A 25053-nucleotide genomic window follows, 5' to 3' on the forward strand; every position below is an offset into this window, starting at 1 on the left:
GTACCCTTGAAGTTGGAGAGAAGGTTAATGTTTGTCAAACGTCACATGGACATTCATAACTCTGCTACTAACCGAGCTGATTCAGCTCCTGACCCATGGGTAGCAAGGACAGGGTAGGTCTGTGTGCATTATTATCATCCACTTTCTCTTAGGAGGGGTGCTGATGTAAAGGCCATGGACCAATTCTGCTTCACATCTGTTTGCGCAACAGTTTTGCTGCACAGTGAGACATAGGCCATCTGGAAAACTGATACCTTCTTTGACATCATGATTGATACCACAGAGTTTAGTAGCACAGACGAGACCTGGTATATTTTTGTGATGAATGTCAAATGACTGGCCTGAACAAAAATGAGGAACTTTAATTACTGTTGTGAACTCGTTGCCAAATGTAAAATCTATTTATCCATATTAGAAGAAGTTGGTTTTGAATTGTGCCAAGGGGAAACACTGGGAGATTTAGGGCCACACAACACTGCAAAAAATCATGGAAACACCTTTCCATAATGCTTTTACATTTTCCTTCATCACTCATTAATTTGGTTGTTTGTCAGTATTAAACCAGTTGATAGTATTATTTTCCATTTTTATTTTCAGTACATTTCCTTTTATTATTAACCTTTTGCTTTTCCCTGAGAAGACCTGGTTTTTGTTGACCACTCACTTCCCTCAAAACACACACACTCCCAATTGGGGGTTGTTGCCACATCATTTTTTGCTGGTTATTGTCTTGCTTATTGGGTGTTGATAGCTATTTATGAATATAGGTAGGGATACAGCAGTATTGATTCACTTCTTGGTTAAAATTTTATGGTTTGTAAGGGCAAGCTTCTGATCATAATCCATCTCTTGTCTTGAAGATGCATCTGTAGCTAGAGACAGAGCAACACTGTCTCTTTGTGGACACTTACAGAACTGCAGTAAGGCATCGGGAGCGCAGGAGGAATATTAGAACAGTTGACATGCTCATTTCAAGTTGACCAGTCACAATATTAGAACTATGACACACCTGGACATTTAAAAAGCTGATTTACCACCTAGAGAGAGTGATTACAATAAAAAGTTCTTGCAGCGGGAGACTTACTGGATTTACTCCGTGAATACCTTGTCCCCTCATAGTTTTCAAGAGGACTTTGCCTTTCTTGTACACATATCCTAATATTATAGCCTATACATTCATTTCTAGTGCATCTGACAGAGACATATTTTTTCCAGTTTTCGTTTTTTCCGATTCCCCCTAGGATCTATATGTATGTATGGAAAAACAACCTGTATATAAAGAATATTTGTGATATTCCACTTAATATCTTAATATAATCAGTTTATGATAGTTATGAAGATTTGACTCTTGTTGCCCCCACTGTCTTGTGAACCTATGGCACCCACCTTATTACTAAAGTTATATTTTTATTATATCTTTTGTGACATTGGAAGTTTGTGCAAGGTTATGCATGTGAATTTTCCTTGTATGTCACATTAATTTTTTTTCTTGCACTAATTGGTTTTTACAGTTAAATCATCAAAGTCTCCACCAAGACTTAAACATATCACACATATGCAGTATTTTGAAACTGTTAAGTCCTTGAAATGTAATTCCATAAACATATGTATCCAGCCAGAAACTATTTAAAATGGTCAAGAATACACCAGAGAGTCACAAATTTGCAGTCAATGGTTTTATGTATAGGTCGAATTACAAAAACAATTACACAAACAATATGCATAAGCATATCTACCATAGTTAGATTACTCAAATAGGGAATAATATCCATAAATATATCTGTTGCAATTTCACATTACAGGTAGCAGCCAGCAACAACACACATTACAGCAACAAAGGGTGACTTGTGCAGTAATACATTTCAGTGGTCTGGTTAGCAGGTCAGTTAGTTGGTTAGCAGAAGGCAAAATAACGTAACCCAGATTCACCTGAGCTTTCTAGCCTCTTAAAGGGGGATTCAGTTTCATATATTAGTCTTTAAAAGTAGCCAAATATTTAGAAATGTCTGGTTAAACCTTTAGTGGTGACTGCTTGGAAGGTAAGTGTGTGTAAGGTTTATTTATTGCAGGAGAACATGATGAAGGTTAATGCTGGTTTAATCACTCTTTGAGGCCTCTTGTCTTTCTTTTCCTTCACTCTGTTTATGTAAGCAGGGAAAGGATCATGAGGTTCAGTGTGGTTCTTGTTTGTAACATTATCTTAAATCAGATAAACCCTAAAACATTCCATCTACTGTGCGTATTATCTTGAAATTAGACAGCTATGTGTTCTTTCTGATGGCAGAGTGCAGTGGATAATGCACTGAGGTTATAGGCTGTGAGTTACAGTACTGGATCCAGATGTTGTTCAATCTGGAATGTTTACAACTGCTTATGTTTTAAACAGTTAGGAATTTAATTCATTATATGCAATGAATGATGAATATTAGTGAGTTTTATTTACAACTTTTACCTAATTAGTGTACTTTGAGATTTTGAAGGTTTCTGGACCATCATACATTAAACTAACCATCTGATAATTAATGCAGACGGTGTAAGAATATACCACCTGTGTTCTACTATAACCATGCCAACCCCCAACGGTGGGACCGGAACTAAGCGGAGGGAAATGAAGGCACAGAGGTGTATTATCAAACACACTCTGGTGGTTGTTAAAGGACTCAAGCAGGTTGTTAATAAGTCTACAGTGCAGGACCTTGCCCTGCATATCGTCACCTCTACATTAAAAATATCTGTGGATGTGCATTTGTTTAGAATTACCTACATGGCAACTGGAACACATGTATTTTAAAAAGAAATTAAAGAACAGGTGTATCTGTTATCAGCATCTCCCTCTGGAGCTGGTTAAACAGGCCAAGAGGCACAACTTATGTGATATAACTGGGCTGTGGTGCAGTTCACTTTTAATTATATCGGAGAGTTGATTTAATATAAAAAACCCTACATTCTTGGTTATATCTGACCAAGAAAACTGTTATTTTCACAACAGTTTCATAACAGAGTTATTTTCATTAGTCTTTAAAAAATTGGATCAGGATTGTCCCCAGGAAATGATTTTATAGCACTTTGGAACTTAATCTTCTGTTTTCTCTTCTAATAAACTCTGCCATTAACAAATGACATCCAGGGTTTACTTTTGTATACAGCAAAATAACTGGATTTATAGTGAACTGAACCCTATCCTGCTATAAAGATGTACACTGAACAAAGTTTATGTAATCTCTAATATAAGTTTATAACCTCTGAGCTTGTTAGGCATCAATCACCTGCTCTATGTCATTTCACATATTCTCCGACAAATGGAATGATAATATAAAAGGTAGAGTAAGTAGGTGAGCACAAAGGAGCTTAATTCGATTGCTGATGGGAAATTAAGTACAGGCTACAAAATAACAAAAAGTGGAACAAAACATAAAAGTGCAAAATTAAAATCTGATTGATATTAAAAGATTCAACCATCCTTTTCTTATTTTCCATCCAACTGCATCCTTTGAATTGAATATATTAAAACATACCTACGCAAAAGTGTACACAAAGATTAATTCCATTGAAGCCAACAGCAGATGATTCTCACTGCAGAAACCATGTGTGAAACCTGATATGTTGGGAACTAAAATCCTTATAGAAGGACTACACTGAAGAACTAAAATCGTTCTTTAAAAAAACGTGGCAATACCAAAATGGGAAAAAACTACAAAAAAAAAAACTACGAAAAAAAAAAAAAAAATAGATTATATAATTATTTAGCTTTATGCACTAATGTGCTAAGAGGTATTTTAATGTTGTAGGAGCCTTAATTACAACTATCAGATGTGCAATATTTCCATGTTGTGGAGTAAAAGTATGTAATCTTGCAAAATGTTGCAAAATTCTCAATAAAATACCTGGCAAAATGTACTTTGCTATCATTCGCTTTTAAAAAACCACAGATGTATCTGTGTCTGACGAGGCGACATTCATCAAACTCGACTTTCAGTGTAGGAAACTAAATGTTGATGTCAGACTATGCAGGTATACTGAAAAATTCTATCCATTTTTTTTTTTTACTGTCCAACTGCCTCTCAGTACATTGCATGTGATGTCAACTGACCAAGACACCATTAAATGTCTTAAAGTGGGCAGTGAGTTGCCACTAATTACTATCCACCAACCAACTAGATTTAAAAAGGAGGAAATTATATTTAAATGATGAATTTTAAGGATTTACTTGTCATCTAGCAGTTATAGTTTGCCAAACTGCAATTACCTTCATTTCTAGTTTATTTACAGAAAGAAAGAAAGTTTGAGACTTCTTAGTGACTGACTACAATGGAAGCAAACTTGAGAACACTCTGACTCTGCTGCTCTCTCAGGTTAGATGTTTCTTCCCCCGTTTATGACGTTACCTCCGGGAGGGGCGATGTGGATAGAGTCCAGAATGGGCCGCAGTATCTGGCCGAACGGTCTGGAGATGGAAGAAAGATATTTGATTTGATATTTTTAAACTGGATCATAATGCAAATATTGCAAATTTTTTGGTCCTCACCCATAAATTTAAACGATAATCATACGTTACTGCATATTAACAGACCGTATTTGTTTTTATTTTCCAGTGGGGTTAACAAAGTGTTTCTATATAAGGTATTTTACACTTAAGAAATGCAATATGCAGTGGCTTCTGCAGTGAATTTTAGTCACAATTGTATAACTGTTCTTTTAAGCTTTTGCCATTAAAAATAATTGAGGAACCCATTGCATTTAAGGCTGCTTTTCAACACCATCCTCCACTCTGAGCATCTGTATAGAAAGTTAGCATTTGTGAGGCAAACTTGTCAAGGAGATTAGTTTTGTTTTTAATTTCAATCAACTTGAAATTAGTTTCTGTTGCTAGAAACCAGAAACAATAAGGCAGGCTGCTACACTGGTATGATGAAAAAATGAAATTTCAGAATATACTTCAAACATGTTCATTTGTGTTAAAAACAGGTTAGAATATTATTACAGCCAATTTTGTTCCTTTTAAGAAAAAAAAGTACTCCATTAATGACTAAAATTACTCAAAAAGCAGATTTTGTGCACTCCACGATGCATTGTATTTTATAAATGATCTTATGTTCTGAATTTCAAATCTTAGTCTGCAAAATAACTAGTAACTCTGTGTTAAATAATGTAGTGGAGTAAAAAGTAACATATTTCCCCCTGAAATGTAGCGAAGTAGAAATATTAAGTAGCAGAAAAATGAAATGCTCAAGTACAAGTATCTCAATATTGTACTTGAGTACAATACTTGAATAAATGTACTTAGTTACTATCCACCACTGGTCCTAAGGAAGGCTAAATAATATTTTATGCTTAATGCAGGTACTTGTATTTCTAGGGCACTTGTTACCCTTTATGCATCCATTGTAACTGCCATTTTTGCGAGGGCAACTAGTGCTGCCTGTTCCCCCTCAAATGTAGCTGAGTCACACTGAATTTGCAGTAGAACTTGTGACTCCCATATGACTCACCATGTGATGGCTAAAAAGAGATCAAAGTGAGCCCTAAAAACTAGTCCAAATAAAACTCCTCAGAGGGCCACATCACGTTAACTTTTTGGTTCACTGGCAGGGTTTGAAATTTTCTGTATCACAAAGTTTAACTTCAGTCAAGTTGAAATGACAGGATTTTTAAAAAGACATGTTTTATAATTTACCCATATGTTACATAATTTAGTTAGTTGATCGTTTTCGGCAGAGAGCACTGTGTGAGCGTAAATCGTGGGCAGCTCAGGGACTGAGGTTTACACTCACGTGGAGAGGACTTCGGATGGAAGGTCAGTGATATAGGAGGGGATGGGCCTGCCTGTCAGGAACTGAGCCACCTCGTTGGTGAAGGTGTTGCAGTTGTGCTCAAACAGGCGATATCTGTCACCTCTGAACCAGGAAGGAACGGAAGGGGGTTTATTAACCAGAGCTTTCATGCATTGTGACTAGTTAGTAACAAGTATAAAATCCTATTTACTTAACATATGAATAACTAATAACTTTTCTATATTAAAGAAAGAGGAAATTTGGTGTGAAGAGGAGATGAAGAACAGTCACTCAACCTGTATGTGCTTTCTCCCAGGGAAGAGAGGTAATCCATGAAGATCTCCTCAGACACTTCGGTCTCACCCAGCTCCACTACTGTGTCTGGAGGTCCCAGCATTGTCCCACCCTGACAAACACAAAGCACACACTAGGAAAATGTATCACAAAACTGACACATTATGCGAGAGCTATTGAAGAAAGTAACCAAATCAGTGATGTTTGATTGATCCGAGAGTTACTGTCTGTGACAACGAAAATTCAGAAGTCTGAGGATCAACTGACCTTGATCCTCAGTGACTGATTTGTATCACATTAATCTACCCCCCCCCATGGGATCATGTACTACAATCAAGTAGCTTCCGGGGGGGGGGGGGGATCCCCAAGTCATAAATCCACAATTTACAAAAAACAGAAAATTCTAGGCCCATTTTCCCCCTCATTTTTGTGGATGTTAGCTAAAAGCCAGATTACATCACATTCAGAGAAGATACTTGCAAAACAGCTAGCTTGGTGTTTGATAGCAGAACAATGTTCAGCTGTTGCAAACATTGGGTTTTATCAGTCCCTCTAAAATACAGAGCAAGGGTGTCTTTCTAGAGCTGTCATTTTGCACAATCATGTAGGAATAAATTAATCTCATAAGAAGCTAATATATCAGTTTCTCTACCACCTTTTTTTTCTGTCTGGACTTTTTTTAGCAGCCATCATTATTAATGTTAAAGGATGAGGCTGGCAACATTCTATATTTTTTTCTATTTTTCTATCTTGTTCATTTTATACTCTATATTTTCTTATTGTCCTTTAAAAGACCAAAACCAACAACCAACATTTATCCCACTAACAAGTATTTCCTGTGTAACCAAAGTCTAGTAGAGCTTATTCCTCTGTGCCATAGACCTGCAATGTCATCCAAAACTATTAAAATCACATCAGTGAGCCACATTGTTGCACTAGGTGATGTGTTCCTTCACTACAGTGATCATGGATGCTGTAATTTATTTTGAGTTGCTCCTACATTCACCTTCCTGCTGCCATAAACAATACCAAGAGCAACAAATGTGTATTAATCTGCAGTTGAAAATAGTTCACGACATATAGACTATTTACTGTTGTTTGAGTAACATTTGATAAAAAACTACACTGCCCAGGTGGTTAGAAAATCACTAAGCTATTTTAAAAGATGAACATACAGTATGTGCTTGTGATACGGACAGAGTAGGGAAGTCAAAGTATTGATATACAGAGTAATCCATTGTTGGTTTCGGTCTTTTCAAGATATTTGGAGTAGGGAAGTCAAAGTATTGATATACAGAGTAATCCATTGTTGGTTTCGGTCTTTTCAAGATATTTGTAGACAACGAGAAGGACATAGAATAACACCAGCTGTATCCTTTAAAAATGACTCTGGGAAATGCAAGAAATTACAAACTGAAGTAAAGGTAATTGAGGCAGGTCTTAAGACACCAACACAAAATAACATCTGAGAGCATGTGAATCATTAATTTGGTGTTTTGCCTGGAGTCTTTCTAGTGACTGGCAACATCTCAAAACAATGAACGAGTAAACCTGGTATTGTCTTGCACATGACAAAATTTTATTTTATTATTATGAATTTTATAAAAGACACAGCCTGTATGAATTTTTAAGGATTTAGTTTTAGCAGAACTGCGCGCTGACAGTTGGAAAACATAATCTGAGTGATAGGAATCGAACCAAGCACCTCTAGAACATTTACAAGTCTCTCTGTTGTATATCTCGGTTAGCAGGTATAATGTGGCTGTCACTTATCTAGAAACTTCCTTTGGATTTTAATTTTCTAGCTGAAGGGGCCCACAGGCGCTAAAAATGTTTGACAGTCTTCCATATGCGTGCAGCAGTCTGAGATAGATGGCCTACATCTCCTTCATGAGATTGGTTGATGAGACCTGCGAAACAGGAGTCAGTCCCCTTGCTACAGACTTACCGGTGAACAGCTGGAGATCCCCTCGCCTCCGAAGAAAAACTCATCACCATATGCCACTATAGCTGTGTGCCTGGAAGAAAAGCACAAAATTAACACAGGGGTGTATCCAGGTCAGAGCAATTTGATATTACTCAACATTTGAAGTTGCACCTATTTAAAATTATAACTCAGTGCCTTTTTTTTTTTCTTTTAAACCAAATAACATGCCCAAAAAACATTTACAAACAAGATGATTCTGTTTATTCCAGGCTTGCAATGATGACAGATTTTGATATCATTTGAATAAATGCTATGCTCAAAAAGGAACAAGTCCAGGCTTGGATAAATCCATGTTTCTATTTTGTGACAGAGCGTCTTACTTGTGTGGTGTGTCCCCTCTACTACAACCACACCTGTCTAATTCTGCTTTACTTTGTGATTTCCTAAATTTCGCAAAGTTTCTTTCAACAAAATCCAAAAGAACAACACTAAACAACACAATTAGGACAGATAGACATGCCACCAGCAGCTGTTTTTCACACTGCTCTGTGTTTAAGGGGTGATTTTTAAATGCCTGTTCTAACTGGGTCGTTGGCCTACACCTGCCTGAGCCGCAAATCATGAGAAGCAGTGTTTGGGTGAATCAGGAGGTCTGACTTTTAGGTCAAAGGCAACGCAGTTATCAAAATAGCAGAAAGGAGATTCATACCATATACCATCCAGTTGTTTTCCTGTAAGAGAAAGGGGGGAAAGTAGTGAGAGAAAGCAGGTAGCAGATGATCTTCTAGGCAAAGCAGGTCAAGGGAGCTGACACTAACAAGTGGAGCGGTTTGATGTCAACCCCCAGTAACGATCATCATGAACATCAATCGATCACGCTTTACAATTTATTTACAAAATAAAATTAATTAAAAAACAAAAAACTATCTCTTGATAACTAACGATCGATACAACGCACGCCAGAGGATGTATCTCCACACGGATTTGTTATCATCACTTATTTCTTCCCAAGGCCAGGCTGCATCGGATTTTCTATCTGTACTTACCTAACATGATAGGGCTGAGGCTGCGAGCCATTCCTCTCGATAAATCATAAATATACAGTTGTACTTTGTATCGCGTAGCATTCTTATCCATAATGTAAACCCCTAAAATAGTTTTTTATTTTATTTTTCTATTAGATAGCTCAGCTAGGGCCCTTTAATGGCACAGCTGACGGGGGGAGGGGGGTCTACAGAATGATGTCATTACGCCGAAAGATCCTTTCCGTTTCCATTGCTTTCAAAACAAAAACTTGAATGAGAAATTTCAACAACGTATCGAGAGCTTTCTTCAGAAATGGCTTTATTTTGAAGTAAATTGTATCGTTTCCGGTTTTACCCCCGCTATCTCTGAATGACTTGACACAATTTAATTCTGAAAGCTGACAGGTGTTTTGTTGCATATGTGCCACGATCAAAGAGCTTGTTACGAAGAAAGAAACAGCTCTAAGATTTTAGTCTTGAAAAGGAGAAGACATTTTTTGTTGAATAAATGTCCTATTATATAAACGCATCACTTTAATGCAGAGACAGGCGTCTGAGCCGGTAAATATTGTGGAGGATGGACTAGCAAATCCTTATTCCAAAGTAGGAAACTGACACTGTCCATGGGTGTACCACGGGAGGGCGCTGAACTCACATGATTACGCTCTCCGGTCCACACTCCGGAGCAGAAGGTGGCGGTAAAGCACCTAAACCGCCGGTAAACATCCAAGAGAAGAGCAGTAGTTTACCAGCCACAGCCCTCTACCTCTGGACCAAAATAGACAGTTGAGGGCTGAGCAGCTGACTTCAACTAGAAATGGCTGCCACCGGAGTTCTTCCCTTCATAAGGGGGGTAGACCTCAGTGGAAACGACTTCAAAGTAAGGATTTTAAGCAACACTCTTTGACTTGTATCCATAGCTGTTTAGTTTAGTTAGATAGCTAAAGCTAAAGTTAGAGGCTCAGAGCAACAAACGGCTAAAAGCTGAGTTCGCTAATACATTAGCTTAGCTTACCGTTACTAGCATTGGGCGTTAGCCAGTTGTCAGATGTTTGACATGGACAAAGTAGAGTCCGACTGGTTTCGGCCACAAGCGTCCTGTCTGGCAGTTTCCTCATTTATATTTAGGGGAATGTGTTTACTTTTTTTTTTTTTTTTTTTTTTTTTAATTTGTTAGCTGTTAGATAATTCTTTGTAGTTTTATATAACGTAGCTTTTATTTCCAACGTCACGCTAGCTAACGAATTTAGCTTCAGTGTTGGCTAACTGTGGCTGTCTGAGTCAGAAGCACAAGCTTCGTGTCAGAACATGTCAGCTTTATCAGCGTTTAACTTAGATAATGCTGTGGCCAAAAGCAACGTTAGCTGATGTAGCTGCAGCCGCAACCACGTCGTCATTCTTGTAACTTTTGACCGACTTTGCCAGCATAGTTTGGGGGATTGGACAAGCAGCCGGGAAGGCAGCAGTGACAGCTGGGATCATCTGGCATGAACCAACTACTATTTGTGTACATAGAACTAGCGGCCATGTCAGTATTAAAGTGGTGGACATAAACAGGCGAAATAACTTGTTCATTTGTTAGTCAGTGGATGGCTGACGATTAAAATCTATTTCCAGCCAGTCTGGAATGACATCATTTCCTCTACTAAAATGTGCCTCAGAACAAAACGACTGTAACAGACACTTTTCAAGTGTCGTATCCTGACTGTAAAAGATAATATACTCTGAACATCACAGCTGGCCAGATGTCTGCTGAATTTATTCATCTAGCTGACTTGTAAGTGACTGAAGTTGTCCAAATTTGTGCTGTCACACCCTCCCATAATGACTGTGAAACCAACAGGGCTGATACCAGCTTTTAATCTTGTATCTAGACACGTAGATGAAATTTACTGTACTTATTCCTCTATTTTCACACAGTGAATGATTTTGGTGTATAAATATCACTAATATGTTTTACAGGCAATGTCAGCTGGATTTACTGCAAGATCCTCCCTCTCCACCACAATTTAACACTGCTATACTGAAAATAAAACATAGCATTGGTAAATACAGTCATTACAAGTATTATTGTTGTCAGAAGTCATTTATGTGTCTCCAACTTGTTTGTCCTTGCAGGGTGGGTACTTCCCAGAGCATGTCAAGTGTATGAGCAGTCTGCGATGGCTGAAACTGAACAGGACAGGACTGTGTTACCTACCAGAAGAGCTAGCCTCTCTGCAGAAGCTGGTGAGACATTCCGGCCCATTTGCTCCTTATTAGCTTGGCTCCACATCTGTGTACATGAAGGCATTAACTTGAAACCTTTTTCACAAGTGGCACTTGGATGTGTGTCTTGTTCCTGTTCACTCTGTGCAAATCCACAGTTAATTGCTTTGAAGCTGGGGAGAATTCAAAAGGACCTCAATGATATTATTGTTTTGGTATTGTCTTAATTATCCGTAGAATTAATAATAATAAAAGTACATATATATTATTAGTCATGGGTATGTATTTTCATTTAACTTTTGTTTGTTGTCATCTAGTATGATATCAACCTAGATTACGTAATCAATTTTTCCATCTATCAGTGTGTTATTGACAACAGTGTTGTCACTCTCTGGGTCAAACCATACCAATATTTAACATTATAAGTGTGGGTAACAGAGGAGATCACATCAGCAGATTGATCCATTTCACCAGTGAAATCTCACCTGACCTGGAACACACACGGCTCTGCTTTAATCCTTAATATCTCTGATAGGATTAACTAATCTAACTCTCCAAAGCAGTGCTTAGCAGGCCACAGTGAAAAGATGACCTATGCTACCATGCTTACCAGGTGTAGGTAAACATATTTGTTTGTTATAATGGCTCATAGTTGCTATGTCTGGGGTGTGTTTAGCTAAACTTCTGCTTTGATTTTTTTTTTTTTTTTAATCCTGTTTGTAGTTAAATAATTTGGTTTCAAGACAACTGGGCATTAGGGCTAGTGGCATGTTTCACAGCAGCGACGAGGGGACCTTGTAGGATATATTTATGGAGTTTTACATTATTAGGTCATGTTTGTGCAGTGTGTAGTGTATCTGGTAACAAAACCTCTGTTTTCCCCTCTTCAGGAGCATCTTTCAGTGAGTCACAACAGCCTGACCACCTTACATGGAGAACTGTCCAGCTTACCAAACCTACGGGTAACTGATACATGTGGAATTATTTTGTTAATCATATTATAGCCATAAGCAACATCAATGATCAATTGTTTGTTAGTACTGTTGATTTTAATTTGATGCTTTGAAAAGTTCACATGGGTTTTCAGGACTAACCACCTAATTGTACCGTATATATTTAATCCACCTATCATAATGCACTAAAAGTGTTTCACTATGTGTGCAGGCGGTGGTAGCCAGAGCCAACAACCTGAAAAACTCTGGAGTCCCAGATGACATCTTTCAACTAGATGATCTCTCTGTGCTGGTATAATAATTTCCCACCATCTCTTCTTTTCTTCTTATCATACCCATAAAGACTTTTTTTTACAGTTCACCCACACTTATTTCATCAACATGCTTCCGTTCCTTTTTTTTAATGGTAAACTGCCTTAGCTTTAAATCTGTCACTTTCCCTGTTTTTAATTGGTTGTGAAACTTTCCTGTCCCAAAAATAAATGTGGCTTCCAGACAGTCTTAACAACAAAAACAATATAATGTTTTCCCCACTCACTTTTCCCATATTTTTTCTACTTTAGGACCTGAGCTACAATCAACTGACGGAGATCCCCAGGGACTTGGAGAACAGCAGGAACATGCTGGTGCTGAATCTGAGCCACAACAGTATCGACTCCATCCCCAACCAGCTGTTCATCAACCTGACAGACCTGCTGTACTTGGACCTGAGCGACAACAAGCTGGACAGCCTGCCACCCCAGATGAGACGCCTGGTGCACCTGCAGACTCTCATACTGAACAACAACCCACTGATGCATGCCCAGTTGCGGTAAAAAGACATGGCTTTGTTGCCATTATCCTTTGCCATCTAGCCCTCACTTCACACCTATACCCAAACACCCAGAAAGTGCTCGGTCCCACTTTAAGTCTAAAAGTGAGTGGTAAATGTAGTTAGAAAACACAAATTTTATTTAGTCTTTTTCTGACTGCACTTGTGTGTTTGTGTGTGTGCTTCTGAGCAGCCAGCTGCCAGCCATGGTGGCATTACAGACTCTCCACTTGAGGAACACCCAGAGGACCCAGAGCAATATGCCCACCAGCCTGGAGGGACTGACACATTTAGCAGGTAATAAACATACACACACGGACAAAAACACACCATTTTCACATACATTATTTTCTTCTTTCTTTCTTTGAACCTACATTTTTCACAAATGCGTCACTCTGTATATACCCTCCCTGTCCGGAATACACATTCCTTTTTAACTTTTTTTTACAAATGTGCTCCTTCTTGTCCCCCGATGTCTCCCAGATGTTGACCTGTCATGTAACGACCTGACTCGGGTGCCAGAGTGCCTCTATTCACTGGGCAGTCTGAAGAGACTCAACCTGAGCAGTAATCAGATCTCTGAACTCTCCCTCTGCATTGACCAGTGGACTCAGCTGGAGACACTTAACCTGAGCCGTAACCAGCTCACCTCACTGCCCGTAAGGACAATAACCATTACACAGCTTCTTTTTATAAACCACTCTTTTATTACAAACAGTGTTTAGGAAGATATGTAATTGGAGTTGTTGCAGTATTAAAGGCACAAATGAAATTTCATTCATTACTCACTCTAAAAGATGAATATCTCAAAACATGGGAAAATAAAACAAAAACTGTCTGTATGACTAAAGACGAAGAAAATATTTGAATTTGGGTGAACCTGGCCTTTTAAGACCACATTGCTTTACTGAGTAATTTCTTAATCTGAAAGACTTTGACAATAGAATACTGTATTGTTGATCAAGTACTTATTTTGATGCACTTCACTTTATAATTTCCAACGTGCTCCATCCAGTCTGCCATCTGTAAGCTGTCCAAACTGAAGAAGCTGTATGTAAACTCCAACAAACTGGACTTTGACGGGGTTCCACCAGGTGTGGGCAAACTCTCCAGCCTCACTGAGTTCATGGCCGCTAACAACAACCTGGAACTCATCCCTGAGGGACTCTGCAGGTGGGCTTCTGCTGACTCGCTAGACTGATCCATTCTAAATTGGCCGACGATACAAGCCATATTTTGTAGAAAAGAGCCAGATTTTGTGTGTTTGTGTGATTCCCTAAAAGGCTGGATCGTAAAAAAAATCTTTTAAGGTGAATTTTCCACAACCAAATGTAGAAATGTATTGGTAATGGCAGATTCTCTATACATGACATATTTTATCACCACATGTTTTATGAATAACAGAGAAATAAGGTTTTGTTTTGCTTTCTAGGTGTGGCAAGTTGAAGAAGCTGGTGCTGAATAAAAACCGCCTGGTGACACTGCCTGAGGCCATCCACTTCTTGACTGACTTGGAGGTACAATACTAACCCACTAGTCAAGCACTCAAATAATACTGGACTCAGCCATGTGTGTTTGGGTAACCTCCCTCATGACTGGAGAAAAAACTTGACAAATTTTTTATCTCATTGAATAAAATAGAAAGTATTCTATTCTAAACATAACATATGATAAAGAAGATAAAGTTAAAGTAATATGATGCAAATACAATATGAAGTAATCATTTTTAAGGAAAAAGTGTCAATATATAGTGTTGCAATAAGTTAGATTTAAAAAAGAATGAAAAAAACAATAAAATCAATATAATACATTTCAAGTTCCTGTAGGAGTATTATACAGGACTTGAAATGATAAAGTAACAAAAAGTAGTTCTCTGTAACAGTGCCCCCCCCCAAATTGACAATTTGTGGTAACAATTACATCATTGGAAGCAAAACATACAGTATAGTTCATTAAATGTCTCTTTAACTCTATAAATTCTGTAAACTGGGGGATCTCTGTCAGCAAACCCTTTCTCATTAATCCACTTTTTCGGTAGATTCTGGATGTGCGTGAGAACCCCAACCTGGTGATGCCTCCTAAACCAGTCGACAGAGCAGCAGAGTGGTACAACATTGACTTCTCCCTACAGAACCAGCTCCGGCTGGCCGGGGCCTCGCCTGCTACTGTAGCAGCTGCTGGAGGAGGTGTGTGTGTGTGTGTGTGTGTGTGTGTGTGTGTGTGTGTGTGTGTGTGGTTGTGTGTGTGTGGCTGTGGTTGTGTGAAGATCTTGTACAAGATATGAGTATATACATGACTATATCAATGCGTTTGTTTATTATCTAGAGGCTTAAATCTGTATCTGTTTGTCTATGTGTCCAGGAGCCAGCCCCCGAGATCACCTGGCAAGGAAGATGAGGCTAAGGAGGAGGAAGGACTGCTCTCAGGACGATCAGGCAAAGCAGGTGCTCAAGGGCATGAGTGATGTCGCGCAGGAGAAGAAGAACTTAGAGGTAAGGGAAAAAAGATATAAAAAGAATAGTGGAAATAAAGAAGGCTATGTGGCCCATCTGTGTCCTACCATTGTGGCTCCACCAAAAAAAAAAAAAGTTATGTGTGTTATTATTAGTTTGGTTGATGTTCTCCTGAATACATTATATAGATGAGAGATGGATTACAGCGTCAGTTGGTTCAACTTCTCTTTAGGGAGTTTGATTGGTTTAGAAATCTCTCCATTAACCTCAAGAGGAGTTGAGAAATCATCATAAACATAAGAGGTTTGATTTCCATTTCATTTCTCAAGAAATTGCTCATTTTGCAGGAGAACGGGGACTTGAAATACAGTGATATGAAGATCCGACGCTGGGACAAAAGTCTAGAGAAGCCTCAACTAGACTACTCTGAGTTCTTTATGGAAGACGTGGGGCAGGTAATGTGTTTGTGACAGTAGTGAGCAACTCCCAGATATCCATGTTTGTTTGTTTACGTGCGATAAAGAAGATGCAACCTCTCCTCTCCTGCTTTCTTTCTGCAACTTCTTTTCCACGTGTTGTTAGACAACCTGTCAGGTTATGAAAGTTTGGTTGTTATTTATTTATTTATTTTTTACAAGGTTGACTGCGATCAGTATACATACCGTGTCTCTCTTACTCCCCCTCCCTACTACAGGTTCCAGCTGTATCGGTGTGGCAGATAGAGAACTTTATTCCCATCCAAGTGGATGAAGCTTTCCATGGCAAGTTCTATGAGGCGGACTGCTACATCGTCCTCAAGGTAACACATCAAATCTGCCAACTTTACAGTAGACTGCCATTACTAAGAATCACATCAGACAAATGAGACTAATCAAACAAAAATAGATTAATCTTCGTGCAACATCTGTAAGTTTTCATTTACTGTATATTCTAAGACAGATTCTCTCCTCTTTGTATCCCTGTTGTCTGTCTCACATTCTTTTCTTTGTAATGTAGACCTTCCTGGATGATAACGGAGCGCTAAACTGGCAGATCTTCTACTGGATCGGCCAGGAGGCCACGCTGGACAAGAAGGCTGGCTCTGCCATCCATGCCGTCAACCTCAGAAATTTCCTCGGTGCAGAGTGCAGGACTATAAGGGAAGAGATGGGAGATGAGAGCGAGGAGTTTAGCGCCGTACGTATAAACATAATGTACATATAAGCAAATATGTTAGGGTGCATATAGAGTTACTCACACTGATAACTGTAACATTTAAGAAACCTAATACTACTTACTATCGATCTAAGCTTGGCATTAAGTCAGTTCACTGTGCTTCATATAAAAAAAACATTAAACTTGTTTAATCGGATGTGGAACAGAACCTCACCTTTGCAGCTTTATTAACCTTCAGCTGCTGCGTGCTGTTGTAAATGACACTCTTTGTCTTGTGTGCAGGTGTTCAACAATGAGATCTCCTACATTGAAGGAGGAACAGCCAGTGGATTCTACACTGTTGAGGACACACACTATTCTGTCAGGTAGGCTGGAGGCAACGTTTTCAAGAAAATGTATCTTGCATTGATTTCATTTGTCTTCCTTATTCATTTGACACCAAGTTTCTTTTGTTATTAATCTTTTGCTTTTATTGTCTCAATATTGTCAGAGACATGCTTGCAGCTTTGTTTTGAAGAGCTGTTCACAAATATGATTCATTTTGAAATCTGAATTAAATTTTGTTTGCTTCTTGCACATTCAGCTAGAATTAACGGATCATTCTGTGATGTAAACTTCAGTTTCTGTTTGGTCTCAAAACATTTTTATTGCATTTTAATCCTTTTGTGTTTTTACCAGGTTATACAGGGTTTATGGCAAGAAAAACATTAGATTGGAGTCTGTACCTGTAAAAGCCTCCTCCCTCGACCCACGGTAACTCGCACGCATCCGCTGTGCCTTACATACGATATGATACATACTTGTATATTTTGTTTCACCCTTCAACAAGCGCACACACACTCTTTCCATTCCTTATGCCTTTGTATCCCTCTTATCTCTGTTTGACGTAATCAGTGCATTTACTGTGTAGACTTGCAGTTGATTCGTTGCTCATTTTTTCCCACTGCTATTTGACATGTACTCTGTGTCTCATTTAGGGTGGAGCATTGTGTCCATAACATCCTTTCTTTCTCTTTTTTTGGCAGTTATGTCTTCCTGTTGGACACAGGGCCGGAAATCTTTGTCTGGAGAGGAGCCAACGCTACGCTCAGCGGTACCACGAAGGCCAGGTAAGACAAATCAAGTGCCAGCACAAACTCTTCTGCCACTTGGCTGGCAAATCTCAATTCGGTTATCATGTTAGGTACCTGCAGTGATCCTGTGTCTGTGTGTTGTTGTCATCCTCCAGGTTATTTGCAGAAAAGATAAATAAGAATGAGCGTAAGGGGAAGGCAGAGATCATAACCCTGATGCAGAACCAGGAGCCTCCAGGGTTCTGGGAGGTGCTGGGGGGACAACCAGAAGAGATCAAGAAACACGTACCAGATGACTTCTCTCCCATCAGACCTAAACTGTACAAGGTAAGTTTTTTTTTTTTTTTTTTTTTTTTCTCTTTAAATAACCTTGATACAGTTGATCGTTGTGGACTACAGTAGAAGTGGACATGCAGTTTTAAGGTAGTGTAGGTGTTGTAGGAGGTTTACTGTTGAGCTTCTTGCTTGATCACAGGCTTGAAATCACACGTAAAATATACACAGCTTTTTAAAAGGCATGATAAAGCTTTTACGGATAACGATGCTAAACAGGAAATCACAATTCACTGATGTTTTGTTTATCACTGTCCTGTAGGTGGGCTTGGGTTTGGGCTACCTGGAGCTGCCTCAGGTTAACTACAAGCTGTCAGTGGAGCACAAAGACCACAAGATCAAACTAGACACCCTGCCAGAGCTGAGACTGGTATGTTTTTCTGCTGCATAATCAATAAAAGGCAGAAAAACCTACATCCCTCCTTTTCTTCTTGTTGCACTACCCCATTTCTGATTTCACTTCCTATTTTACACCCTCCTCTTTTTCTGTTTTCCATCCCTCTCTTCAGGTGCAGTCTCTGCTTGACACAAAGTGCGTGTACATCCTGGACTGCTGGTCTGATGTGTTCATCTGGATCGGAAGGAAGTCTCCCCGTCTCGTCCGAGCTGCTGCCTTAAAACTGGGCCAGGAGATCTGCTCCATGCTGCACCGGCCCAAACATGCCTGTGTCACCCGCAACCTGGAGGGCACCGAGTGTCAGGTAAAAAATACAGCAAAAACAGCCCCGCTTTAACTGCTGTTTTGTATTGGTCTTGGACCCTCTTGTGAGGACGTAGAAATACACTCGACCGGCCACTCGTAATCGTGCACATCTCTGCATGACAGAAGAAAGCGTACAATATCTTATCTCTAATAAGGGTAATCTTGGTCTTTAAATCAAGTATTTTACACCCTTGGAAATAGATTATGAAGTGTGAAATACTACTTGCATAATGATCATAACATGTTTACCATTGCATAATATGTGATATGCACAATGATAAGTTTAAACTTGTATTCTGCTCAATGTAAAATTGACCTTTGTCTCTCTCTTTTCTTAATTTCTCGTCTTCGTTTTTGTCCCCTTCGCCAGGTGTTTAAGTCCAAGTTTAAGAATTGGGACGATGTGTTGAAGGTGGACTACACCAGAGCAGCTGAGACCGTACAACAGAATGACAACCTGCAGGGCAAGGTCAGTGATGCAAATGTGTGTTTTTTCAAAAATCAAGTTATGGACACTTTGAATAGCAGGCTACCAGTCATAATACTACTAATAAACTGAAGCAGGTACAGTGGCTCATGAAATATGGGATTATTCTCAAAATATTAACGCGCCGGAAGATATGATCATCTGTGTTTGGGGAGTGCACTGACTCTTTAGTTTTCCAAAGGAGAAATATGTGTGAAATGTGTGGCTGCTAAATGTCTGGTCACTGCATTAAGTGTTTATGTGTGTTTTTCTCTCACAGGTGAAGAAGGACGCAGAGCAGAAAGACCAGATGAAGGCTGACCTCACAGCTCTCTTCCTTCCCAGGCAGCCAGCCATGCCCCTCACTGAGGTAACAACACACACACACACAGTTAATCTCTACCTTCATGCTCCCTATTTTGACTAAACAAAGTGCACAGAAACAAACTCCTCTTTGTTTATGTTTCTGTCCAGGCTGAGCAGTTGATGGAGGAGTGGAATGAGGACCTGGATGGCATGGAAGGATTTGTGTTGGAGGGAAAGAAGTTTGCTCGCCTGCCCGAGGAAGAGTTTGGGCATTTCTACACACAGGACTGCTATGTCTTCCTCTGCAGGTAGGTGTAGGGGTGTGTGTGCGTGCGTGTGTGTGCGTGCGCACATGTGGTGATGTCTGGAATCCAGCAGGGGGGAAAAAAAAGGTGGAAATTTGTGGCTTGAGGGCTCGTATGTTCTGTGAAATGGTCAAACACAAAAAAAATGACAAACCACTGACTGTTTAGCTCTAATGTCACTGTGCTTTCTCAGGTACTGGGTGCCTGTGGAGTACGAGGAGGAGGAGGAGAAGGAGAAGGAGAAGAAGGAGGGCGGTGGAGGTGGAGGAGGAGGTGGTGGTGGTGGTGGTGGTGGTCGAGGAGGAAGAGGAGGAGGAGGAGGAGGAGGAGAGGATGAGGAGGACGACAAACAGCCAGAGGAGGACTTCCAGTGTGTGGTTTACTTCTGGCAGGGCAGACAGGCCTCCAACATGGGCTGGCTCACCTTCACCTTCTCCCTGCAGAAGAAGTTTGAGAGTCTTTTCCCTGGAAAACTGAAGGTGTGGGGAAAGATTGGTGCACACTCTCTGACCCTCTTGCACTCTTTTTCTTATTTTTGACTTCCTCTAAAAATACTTTTATCATCATATGCACTTTCACCACTGTGTTTTAAGTTTTTTTTGCTGAATTGACGGCTGTAGCCTTTTTTGCTGTTTAGGTGGTGCGTATGACCCAGCAGCAGGAGAACCTCAAGTTCCTGTCCCATTTCAAGAGGAAATTCATCATCCACAAAGGGAAGAGGAAACAGAAGACCGACTCTGCCCAGCCCTCCCTCTACCACATACGCACCAATGGCAGTGCACTTTGCACCAGGTTAATATGTCGCCTGTTATCAGATTTATCCACACCACAGATGTCACAAGCATTGGTGTCGTCCAGAGACAATCACTGTCTCTCACCTTAAAACCTCCAAGTTCCCAGGGTCTTTTTTTTTTTTTTTTTTTTTTAAACCTTTTCTTTCTGTCCCTCTCTCAGGACCATCCAGATTGGAACAGATTCAAGCAATCTCAACTCAGAGTTCTGCTTCATACTCAAGGTTGGGTTTTTTTTTTTTTTTTTTTCCCCCCAGTCAAATGTCTTTGTATCCCACCACAGATTTCTCCTCCGTCCAAAAACAGTGCCCTCTCCTCCCTCTCCAAAGACTCTGGTTTCTTTGTAACATTCCATGTTTTCTACAGGTACCATTTGAGAGCACAGACAATCAGGGCATCGTTTACACCTGGGTGGGCAGAGCTGCTGACCCTGACGAAGCCAAACTGGCCGAGGACATCATGAACAGCATGTTCGATGACACATACAGTAAACAGGTAGGTTTGCACATGCGTGTGCCGTAGTAGGAGTATGATATTCCTTTATACATGTCTGTTAAGTATAAAGTCCCCTCACACTTAAACTATGTGTTGTTTATACTTCATCAGAAACTTCAGCTGCTTTCATCTCGTACTCTGCAACTGACATTTCAACTTTAAACTCTTAACAATCCAGTTCTCCTTAAAACTTCCATGGGAACAGAAACTCAGTCCACTTGACAGTCTGTGATGTCACTGATGCCGTTTTCTATGTTGTGGTCTCAACTTTAACATTACTGCAACCTCCTCGAGTGTCACCGTGGTTTCTGTTTACGTTGTGTAAAAGCAGACGTTCACGACGACGATATTCCATTGTCAACCAGGGATGAATAGGCCCTAATCTGTTGCCTAGTGGATATACTTTTATAAATTTTCGTTTCGTACAAAGTACACAAGGCATGTGAACAATGATGCTGGCGTAGCAGCTGTTGTCTTTGCGGTAAAAAAGCAAGTATATCAGTGACCTTAAGTTACCACATCAATTCAGTTTTGTTCAGTTCTTGACCTTAAAGTGAATCTTTCACTTCTTTCAGTGCTCCCACTTTCACTACCACTTCAGCTTCTTTCATTATTTTTACTGTTTTAAATGTTATAACACATTTTCAGCCGTGAGCAACCCTATTTTCTAAAGGAAATTTCGCTGTTTCTTTTTTTTTGTTGTGTTCAACTTGAATCACTCAAAAAATACTCAAACTGATAAATACTACGAGAAGAAAAGGCGCATATTCCCATCCAGTGTGGAGACAGACGCTTTAGCTTTTGTGCAATGTCTGTTTTTTTTATTGTGTATTTCTGCTTGTCCCATGATGAGCTTCCATAATCTCAATGAATGTAATGATGTCTTCCATCACACCCTAACGCAGTTTATGTATGTGTGCCTGAAAGTATATTTTGTCACAACTGATCAGCCATTTTGTCTCCTAGGTAATAAATGAGGGGGAGGAGCCGGAGAACTTCTTCTGGGTGGGAATTGGCTCTCAGAAGACCTACGATGAAGATGCAGATTATATGAAACATGCTCGGCTCTTCAGGTGAGTGACCCTTACCTGTTTTAAGAATAGGTCATAAATGAATGTATAATAAAAACATTTTTTTATTTTTTTTATTTTTGTTTCTTACCACCAATCACACTTCGTCTTTGGTGTCCTCGCTCTCTGTCTTACCTTCCCTCCCTCTTTCACCCCCCCTCACTGTCTCAGGTGTTCGAATGAGAAGGGTTATTTCTCGGTGTCAGAGAAATGCTCAGACTTCTGTCAGGATGACTTGGCTGACGATGACATCATGTTGCTGGACAACGGCAAAGAGGTATCAATAACCAATGCACAGATTTGTTTGGCTATCTACAGAGGAAGCAGTTGGATTTCATCATTTCATTTTCTACAGTACAGTTGATTATCCTTGTTTTCTCTCAGGTGTACATGTGGGTCGGTACTCAGACCAGCCAGGTGGAGATCAAACTTAGTCTCAAAGCTTGCCAGGTGAGGGAGAACCTGCAGTTTGTGTTTCACACATTTTGGTTTCCAACATCCACATCTTACTGATCCCTCTCCTCCTTTTCCTCTCCAGGTTTACATCCAGCACATGCGCTCTAAGGACGCTGAACACCCGAGGAAGCTCCGACTGGTGCGGAAGGGAAACGAGCCCCACTGCTTCATACGCTGCTTCCACGCCTGGGGAGCTTTCAAAACTCCCCCCTCGTAGATAAACACTCTCTGAATCGCACAAAGGCTGAAAAATGCTCACAACTACATACAGATTGATTCGCTGCCATGTTATTTTCTACCAGTAAGAAGATGATGTCTATGCCTATAACCCAGCTTTACCTGAGCTCTGTTTCCTACCCTCCATCCTGCTCAGCAGCCTTTTTGCCAACAGGTTACTGTCAGAATTAAGTTTAGCACAACATCCTCATCAGTGAGAATTCTTCTGGTTAAGAAGCTGTTGTCTCGGTTTCTTGTCTTTAGGATATATCAGTTTTTCTACAAGCTTTTTTTAGCAGCGAGTCTAAATACTGTTGTTGAATGAAAGAAGAGAATTATGTTTTGAGATAAAATAGATCTAAGGTGTACAGAAGCTTTATAAAAACCCAAAGGGAGGCGAATCCCCTAACATATCAATCTGTTTTGCTGCCTTCTCGTGGCTTGTGCTGCATGGTCCGTTTTCAGTGGAGGAGGGTAAGTGCTCAGTAGGACAAGAATCGCTCCTCCGTGCTTGGTGCCATTTTGCGCAGCTCATCTGAAGCAGTTTAGGGCAGATAAAAGTTGATTTTACAGTTTTGGGGTTTTTTTGTTTTCCAATCATTGAGGGAATGAACAGAGAACCGCACTATAATTGTTTTTCTGAGGAATGTTGGTTTATATATATTTTTCTGTTCTGTGGACTATACATTGTGTGTGTGTGTGTGTGTGTGTGTGTGTGTGTGTGTGTGTGTGTGTGTGTGTGTGTGTGTGTGTGTGTGTGTGTGTGTGTGTGTGTGTGTGTGTGTGTGTGTGTGTGTGTACACCCTATGCGCCTTTACTGAAATGGGGTATGCCCCTTTTCCCACAGTCGGTTTGATTTCTGTTCTCACCTCCGCTAACTTGACCACTGACCTGAAAATTTGTATGAGATATGTTTTAGTCTTACAAAGTATGATTCACATGTAAAGATGCTCTGGACAGTAATTTCCTTAGCCATCTGAAAGTTAAAACAGTTTCATTTATTTGGCCAAAGAAATCTTGAGGTCAGTGTGCAAGCAATAGTTTGTGAGACAGAGCGTTGTTTTATGTTTAAGTTCAAGGACAGATGTTTAAATGTGCAATCAGTAAAGGCTGGGAGATCCTGAAACTAAACAATACTAAAAAACAATACATTACAAGCTGCATTCAACTTTTCAAAATGCTTTTCTGGAGCAGAGAGGATAAGAGGAGCTGAAGAGTTTCTTTCCAAAACTTATAATCATTTCTGAAAAAGTAAATGATGTTTAAAATTTTCCAGGTTCGAACATTAAGACAGTTTAGTCAGACCCTGATCTTAAAGTGTTGCTTTCTTTTTCAGATATGCTTCTCGTTTTGGAAAAAAACAATTTCCAAGTTTTAATGGGAGATCTGTTGCACCATATCAGACACATATCTTAATAAATATAATGACGTCTGGTTCGACTGATCTCAGATCAGTAGTTAGTTTTTATGGTTAACTCATGCGTGGCCCCAGCGTCAACCTTTGGAGTACAAAACTTCTGCAGTGCGGCTTGTGATCATGTAACCTGTGCAGTATGCAGACATTGGTTCAAGCAAGACATCTATGTATTCCCAAATTGCTGCAACTTCCATCATTTTGAATCTTTACTGTATTGTGTGGGGTGAACTGTATGCCAGTTAGTGTGTCAAGTCCTACACACATGTATATGAATATGTGCACATGCTCCTGATGCCACCTGCAGATGCTTTATTTATGTATTTTATATAAAAATAAAATCTCACATCGCATACTTGGTCATTTGGCTCTCTCGACTGCTATGTAGAGGTCGTAATTTAGATGTTCCTCTGTAAAGTATATTTCCTGTACACTGCAAACAGAGCATCTACCATCAAACCACAGTGCATTTAAAGAGCCTGCACATCAACACAAGTGTCTGCTTGTGTGATATAACCATTTTCAGGTTAATGCTGGAACTTTTCCAATGACATAAAACCCATTATACTACAAGATTACTAAATCAGAGGTGCATTATCCCGCCCTAATCAATGGAAAAGTTAGATATTTTTCAGAAATGCATTTATTGCTGAGAGTTGGATGAGTACCACTTATTTCTGTACTGTCAATATGTAGCTGTTGCCAGCAGCCGCTTAGCTTAGCATAAACACTGGAAACGTGAGTACAGCTAGCCTGGCCCCGTTCAAAGGTTAAGGGGGGGAAAAAAAAATTTCACCTACCAGCACCTCTAAAGCTCACTGATTAACA

At 39.7% G+C, this 25053-nt stretch overlaps 2 protein-coding genes across 2 annotated transcripts; one reads left to right on the forward strand and one right to left on the reverse strand.

Moving 5' to 3' along the window:
• Window positions 1–1678: 1678 nt before the first annotated feature.
• On the reverse strand, window positions 1679–9253 carry desi1a (desumoylating isopeptidase 1a). Its single transcript, XM_040159734.1, has 6 exons — window positions 9039–9253; window positions 8702–8723; window positions 8014–8083; window positions 6068–6177; window positions 5772–5894; window positions 1679–4444 (listed from the first exon to the last, which is right to left on the reverse strand). The coding sequence occupies exons 1-6, from the start codon at window positions 9127–9129 to the stop codon at window positions 4354–4356; spliced, it is 507 nt and encodes a 168-aa protein (XP_040015668.1). The 5' UTR covers window positions 9130–9253; the 3' UTR covers window positions 1679–4353.
• Window positions 9254–9374: 121 nt separating this feature from the next.
• On the forward strand, window positions 9375–24588 carry flii (FLII actin remodeling protein). Its single transcript, XM_040159721.1, has 31 exons — window positions 9375–9897; window positions 11136–11246; window positions 12116–12187; window positions 12390–12470; window positions 12742–12989; window positions 13183–13286; window positions 13473–13648; window positions 14005–14162; window positions 14422–14506; window positions 15028–15175; window positions 15351–15481; window positions 15790–15897; window positions 16137–16241; window positions 16439–16618; window positions 16880–16962; window positions 17276–17350; window positions 17623–17706; window positions 17826–17997; window positions 18266–18373; window positions 18513–18704; window positions 19077–19175; window positions 19453–19542; window positions 19647–19786; window positions 19977–20262; window positions 20421–20575; window positions 20738–20798; window positions 20941–21069; window positions 22036–22142; window positions 22311–22416; window positions 22524–22589; window positions 22678–24588. The coding sequence occupies exons 1-31, from the start codon at window positions 9835–9837 to the stop codon at window positions 22810–22812; spliced, it is 3858 nt and encodes a 1285-aa protein (XP_040015655.1). The 5' UTR covers window positions 9375–9834; the 3' UTR covers window positions 22813–24588.
• The last annotated feature ends 465 nt before the right edge of the window (window positions 24589–25053 follow it).

This window comes from Xiphias gladius, chromosome 3, assembly GCF_016859285.1.
Source record: "Xiphias gladius isolate SHS-SW01 ecotype Sanya breed wild chromosome 3, ASM1685928v1, whole genome shotgun sequence".
NCBI classification, from domain to species: Eukaryota; Metazoa; Chordata; class Actinopteri; order Istiophoriformes; family Xiphiidae; genus Xiphias; species Xiphias gladius.